General features: G+C 43.3%; 1 protein-coding gene across 3 annotated transcripts; it reads right to left on the bottom strand.

Moving 5' to 3' along the window:
• Positions 1–69: 69 nt before the first annotated feature.
• On the bottom strand, positions 70–4,983 carry ANKRD37 (ankyrin repeat domain 37). Of its 3 annotated transcripts, XM_054484201.2 has the most exons (6): positions 4,064–4,983; positions 3,270–3,339; positions 3,019–3,171; positions 1,293–1,384; positions 547–750; positions 70–296 (listed from the first exon to the last, which is right to left on the bottom strand). In XM_054484201.2, coding segments are annotated over exons 1-6 (627 nt in total). In that variant the 5' UTR covers positions 4,171–4,983; the 3' UTR covers positions 70–295. The 3 variants fall into 3 exon arrangements, with proteins under 3 accessions (XP_054340176.1, XP_054340178.1, XP_054340177.1); XM_054484203.2 differs by lacking the exon at positions 3,270–3,339 and having other exon boundaries at positions 3,381–4,983; XM_054484202.2 differs by lacking the exons at positions 70–296; positions 3,270–3,339 and having other exon boundaries at positions 543–750; positions 3,381–4,983.
• Positions 4,984–6,193: the final 1,210 nt, after the last annotated feature.

The raw sequence follows: 6,193 nt of genomic DNA, 5'->3' as shown, positions 1-6,193 counted from the left end.
TTCTAGTTTGACGATTTAAATTATGATGACCTTTTTCAAAGATTGTATGTAAATACTGCACGGAGAATGTATTTTTTAGACATTCCTTTAATAACTTAAAAGACAAAGCATACACAACCAGCATATTATAGGCATGTAAATACCTGTGTTCTTAAATGGATCTTCACTTGGAAGAAAGTTTTCCCTCCTTCTCAGAAGGAGTTTAGACACAACATATGGTAAAGCCAAAAGCAGGAGCTTATAGATCTGCATGAAATGAAGGCGTTCTTCAGAATTCTTCATAACGCACTTGACATCTGTTTTTAAAAAAAACATGTTAACATTAAAAACTTTTTTTTAAAAAAAGTTTTATCCTCAAACTTCCACCGTGCAGTCCCATTTTTGGTGTCTAGATTCTGGTAAGTGTAACCAGTATTAAAATGTTAATGAGGATGAAACAATACTACTAGAAATACGAGTGTCAGTATTAAATGGAATAATAAATGCTATGCAAACAAGAGATCAATCACTGAGGGAGGAAAAAAGCAGCAGCTCTGAGTTACTTACCAACACTTCCTTTTCCCACTGATATTTTCTACACTTCCAAAACTTCGTTTCTGTCTGAGCACAGGAACACAATCATTCCCATCAGAGTGTTCGCTTGCTTTTATTGTCTGCATACATTTAATTGTTGTGAGAAACTTGGCACAGTCTGGAAACCCACATGACCAAGCGAGATCTTCAGCTGTTTGCCCGTTCTTATTACATAAACTGAAAACGGTAAAAACGGAGTTAAATGAAAAACAGAACTTCTTAAGTCTTTTTTTAAATATCTTACAAGGGAATTTTGGGCTCATACAAATGTTGGTTGCAGAACAGAAGAGGTAAAGGATGCATAGGGAAATTGCATTTTTGGTCACTATTGTATCCTCAGCAACTAACAGAATCCAGCATAGAGTGGGCATTCCTGTTCTGAATGAATGTAAGAATAATCTGATGTTTAATACAGTGTATGAGTACCCAAAGGTAGTCAATGAGAACTATAAAATGGCTTTTCCTAAACCGAAATTGAAGTAGAATACAGTCATAATGAACAAAACTGCACCTCTGATTACTCAGGATCTGACTTTTTACTTACTCGAACAGAGTATTATTCGATAGCACCAACAACCTAAGTTAACATTTAAATGATTAACAGTAAATTATCGATTAGGCAAGCATTATTTTTAAAAGCACATGTAACTAAGCTTCAGGAGTCTGATTAGTTTAATCCAAGAAAACATAAAATGTGAAGCCACTGTTTTCATACTCACTCAATTTGGGCATCACTGGCTATAAGCAGGCTTAGGCACTCCAGGCTTCCAACTTTTGCTGCCTTGTGTAGTGGAGCTTCTCCTAAAACATCCTTAAGGTAAGATGGTGCATTTTAGAGTCTCCAAAAACACTTTTTGTGGAAGTTGATGAGTGACATCTAATATTAGCTATTTAAGGAAGCTAGTTAGAACCGCATTGTACTGGATGGGGAATTTTTTTTTTTTTTTTGGCAGAGAACACAAAAACTTCGTGGGTTTATTTTGTTAATATTCATTCTCAGTTCCGGTTTTGGGTTTGTTTTCAGAAATGAGAAGTCTCAGTCACTTTTAAGACTAAGAAGGCATGTGTTTTTGATACATATAAACCTGCATCAACATCTATTCTAATTAAAAACACTACTGATAATCGTTTGCAAGTGCAAGATTTCAGGAATGCAGAATTTAAGTAACTAGTGGACTATTATTATAACTTCAACATTCTAGCATATGCTCTGAAATGATTGTCATTCATTCCTTTCTTCAGATCTTCTAGATAATTTTAGTGATTACATTAGGGATAGCTAACTCCATGGGCTAATTTGAAACATAGGAATGTACTATGCTTGCATATTCATTTCAGTATGGAACCTTCTAAAAATCTCCTTTGGACTGAATTTTTTAATTCAAGCTTTTTATTTTTGTTTTTTTCCTCGGTAAGCTGTAAAAGCTTTTTATTTTTGATAAGTTCTTTTAGTTTGCGTTTTCATTAATAAAAACGTGTGGCTGGGCGCAGTGGCTCACGCCTGTAATCCCAGCACTTTGGAAGGCCAAGGCAGGCAGATCACCTAAGGTCAGGAGTTCGAGACCAGCCTGGCCAACATGGTGAAACCCTGTGTCTACTAGAAATACAAAAATTAGCTGGGCATGGTGGCGCGTGCCTGTAATCCCACCTTCTAGGGAGGCTGAGGCACGAGAATCTCTTGAACCCACGAAGCAGAGGTTGCAGTGAGCCGAGATCACGCCATTGCACTCCAGCCTGGGCGACAAGAGCGAAACTCCGTCTCAAATAAATAAAAATATGTAGCCATATGCACATACATTAAAATGTAAGCGAATAAAAACAGTTCTTCCAGAAAAGTTTACAATTTAAAATTTGCCATGCTTTAATATTCAATGGAAGATACAAACTACAGTAAGAAAATTCTTTAGGAAATTAAATGCCTGTGGACATACCTCATAAGTATTTCAATTGCTGCAGAGAGACTTTTGGTAATGTAGCAATTACTTCTTTTGAAATAAACTGTAGATCTGTGCTGTTTAATGTGATAGTCAACAGCCACTTAAGGCTAGAGTATTTGAAATGTGGCTAGTCTGATTTGAGATACGCTGTCACACCAGATTGTGAAGACACAGAATAAAAGAAAATGTAAAATATCTAATCAGCAATTGCTTTATGTTGATTACATATTGAACTGATAATATTTTGGACAAATTGGGTCAAATACTAAAATTTCATGTTTCGTTTATTAATGTGGCTACTTAAAAACTTGAAATTTCTCATGTCCTCACATCAAGACAAGACTGGAAAAAAACTTAAATTACATCTGTGTCTTGCATTATATTTCTGTTGGACATCCCTGCTAGAGACATGTTTTTAACAGCTGAAACAACTCTTGGCGTCTGAGAAATGTTTGTGTGGGTCTGGGCTGGAGGGGACGGCTGTACACAGCAACAGTTACCTAGTTACCTGCTGGTTGAGGTCAGCGCCCGTTTGCAGCTGCCAGAGAAGAAAGCAAGCAAGGCCGCTTCCTGCGGCTAAGTGGACAGGCGACTGCTCGCAGGGATCCGGGGGTGCGTTGACGGAGGCCCCTGTCTCCAGCAAATGCTTCAGACCATCCACCTGCGGGAAGAGAACAGATCCAGCACCCTTCTCACCTTTGTCCAGTCCCGCGCCCCTCCGGGCTGGAAACCTCCCCGCCCTTCACAACCAGCTCTGACCAGGCGAGAGCAGGCAGCGCCCAGTGGTCGGTCCCCGCGTTCCCGAGAAGACGCGTCTGGAAGCTTGAGCCTGCAAGACAAAAGCTTGGGCTCTGTGATGCCGAATCTCACCTCGGGGTTGCAATCCAGCAACAGCATTTCCCGCCTAAGGCAGATGACAAGAGTCCTTGGAAATGCAGAGCGGTGGGACACTCGCCGCACCCCGCCAGGTAAGAGTGCGCAGGCCGGCCCTAGCACGGGAGAATTTAAAGACCGCTGGGACTTGCGGGCCGGCCCTTGGCAGCCGCGCCCCAGCTCCGGTTACGCCCGAGCAGCCTAATCCCCAGCGACCTGGACCCTGTCCAGCCCCGCCACGGCCGCACGTACACAAACACTAGCACGTGGAGCCCGGCGCCGGGGGCAGGAGGAGGGGGCGGGCGCGCGAGGCCATCCGCCGATTGGCCAGCTGTGGATGCGTCAGGCCCTCCCACCTCGGGGCGGGGCCCACGGCGGCCCCACGGAGCCTCAGCGCGCGTGCGCAGGGTGAGTCAATAGGCGTGGGAGGACTGGAGTGGGGTGGGCGGGGCTCCGCGGCCGCCATGAGGCGCGCTGAGTTTGACACGTCTCCCGGTAGTGCACCCGCCTTTCAATCCTTCCGGAGAAGCGGGAGGTTTGGCCGCAGGTTTTGGCTCTGCCGGCGCGCACGTAACCAGGAAACCGGGAGCCACACGCAGCTCCCCGTCGACGCAGCCCTCAGAAGCCGCTGTGCACGGCGCTGCTGCCGCCTCGGCGCCGGGGAACGCAAGTTCCTTTACCTCGCGCGCAGTCGCCCGCCTCCCAACCCGGGAGGTAAAGGCAGGGACGGCGAGCGAGAACTCGAGGGGATGGCTGTTCCGAGTGGCAACGGCCAAGCCTGGCCCATGCAGGGACCGTTGTGGAGGGACCCTCGGGGAGAGGCCGCAGCACGCTGGGCCCGTCACGCTGGTCCACGCCGGGCTCTCCTCCCGGGAGAGCGGACCCGGCCGCGTGCGATTCGGACCCGCGGGGCTGATGAAGCCGCTGTCCTGCCCCGCGGGTGTTGTCAGGCGTGCGTCACTGCTTTTTGTAGAACAGGACCTGACTTCCGATGGTAGCTACTGACGTCAGAGCTGCTCCCTAGACTCTCCCTAAGCGTCTTTCCAGAAGGATCTGCTTAGAAACCAAAGCTCCAGCCGAGTATTTCTTTTCCTCTACATTTTTAGTGATTCCCTTCTGTTGATGCCTTTGAAAGCACGGAGAAATAAATACGTGTATTGTTATGCTGTTAGAAGACAAGCTAATGCTTGTTCTCTAAAGATAAGTGGTCGTTCCATTCTAATTTTTGTTTTGTAGTAAGAGCTATAAAATTTGCAATCGCAAGTTTATGTTGTTATACTTAGTTACCCAAGGGGTAGTTTTAAGCATTTTTATTCATATGAATATTTGAACATAAATGTGTGTTCAAATATATAGAATCGTTCTTATATTCCACATTTTTAATATTTAAACTATTCACAATACCTTTTAATGATGTTTAAAGAACGGCAGTGTAGAGATACTGTTATCAGATTTGTGAGGTGAGCACGTCGATATTGCCAGTTTCCCTTTTGTTTATCAATTCAATAAGCACTGCTTTTTAAAACACATGTATTGAAGCTTCAGGTTTGCACGGAAGTTCATTTTCAGAAATTCCTAACTAATAAAGGGTATCAGACACGTTCTTAGAGTTTTGAACATAAATACTGCAGTTAACATGTGTAGTGGGATATTTGTGTGGTGAAAGTGCCTCCATATTTCATATTTTTTCTTTGAAACAAGATTCTGTTCAGTATGCATTAAGTCTGGTAGTTATTTTTTAACTTCCTGTTACATACGTAAATTTCATAAGGAAAGGAAATTTGGGGAGTCGTTACAGCTTTTCTCCCTTTAATCACAGCGTACTTGTCCATTGCTCACATTGTTTTCAGAAAAAAAAGTTGTATCTCAGCTGGATATCTGACTTATCTTTAGTAATGGGCCTAGAAACTATAAACTGAACAAAGCTTATAATGCACAGAAACAGGGATAAGTACATTTGGGGGACAATATCTTACTGGCAAGTAACTGGAGTTTCACCAGGCGTGTTGCAGGTGGGATCAGTTTTCTAAAACGGAAGATGATCTAAGATGCATATTCTATAGGCGTTCTCCTAAGCAGTGCTAATTCTACATGTTTTAATTGCTGGTAGATGTGTTTCCAGAACGAGGGTGCCATTTACAGCGAGTGTTAAAAAAAACGTTGGATGATGAGTAAGTGACCGAATAAATGAGAGATGTGTGGGCTGAATCTTGAGGTGTAAGAGTTTGCTAAGTAGTCCAGGAAGGGAAGAGTATTTCTAAGAAGTGTAAAATATCTTCCAGTATTGAGAGCACTATATGTAGTTCAGTGTGGGGGCAGTGTGTGATACACATGCAACACTGATGTGAAATAGAGAAAGGCTGACAAATGAGAAAGTATTAACCACTAACGTCTATTCCAGTTTATTATATTACAAATTGACAATAATTGAGCACTTGTGCCTCAAGACTAACGCTCATAGGTACTATCTGCATTTTACGGAAGAGGAAATTGAGGCTTAGGGAGGTCCATTAACTTGTCATGTAATTATTAGGAGGTAAATCAGGAATTTGAAGTCAGTTTGACTCCAGAGCCCGGATTCTTATACCTGTTTTAAATAATTTTGGTCACCTCTGGTCAATTCAGGCTACTAAGATTGGTTTCTTTAATGCAAACTAAAGTCTTTTTGTTTAAACTCTGAAACACAATCTCGCTCTCTTGCCCAGATTGGAGTGCAGTGGCGTGATCTCAGCTCACTGCAACCTCCGTCTCCTCGGGTTCAAGTGATTCTCGTGCCTCAGCCACCCAAGTAGCTGGGCTTACAGCTATGC

This window comes from Pongo pygmaeus, chromosome 3, assembly GCF_028885625.2.
Source record: "Pongo pygmaeus isolate AG05252 chromosome 3, NHGRI_mPonPyg2-v2.0_pri, whole genome shotgun sequence".
Lineage (NCBI taxonomy): Eukaryota > Metazoa > Chordata > Mammalia > Primates > Hominidae > Pongo > Pongo pygmaeus.
The sequence above is the reverse complement of the archived record's forward strand: the minus strand, read 5'-3'. Positions and strand labels throughout refer to the sequence as shown.

Coding starts and splice junctions, on each gene's coding strand:
- ANKRD37 (XM_054484201.2), bottom strand. CDS start 4,170: ATGGGCCAGGCTTGGCCGTTGCCACTCGGAACAGCCATCCCCTCGAGT. Junction 1,385..3,018: donor GCGCTGACCTCAACCAGCAG/GTAACTAGGTAA, acceptor TCTTACCTTAAG/GATGTTTTAGGAGAAGCTCC. Junction 751..1,292: donor GCCAGTGATGCCCAAATTGA/GTGAGTATGAAA, acceptor TACCGTTTTCAG/TTTATGTAATAAGAACGGGC.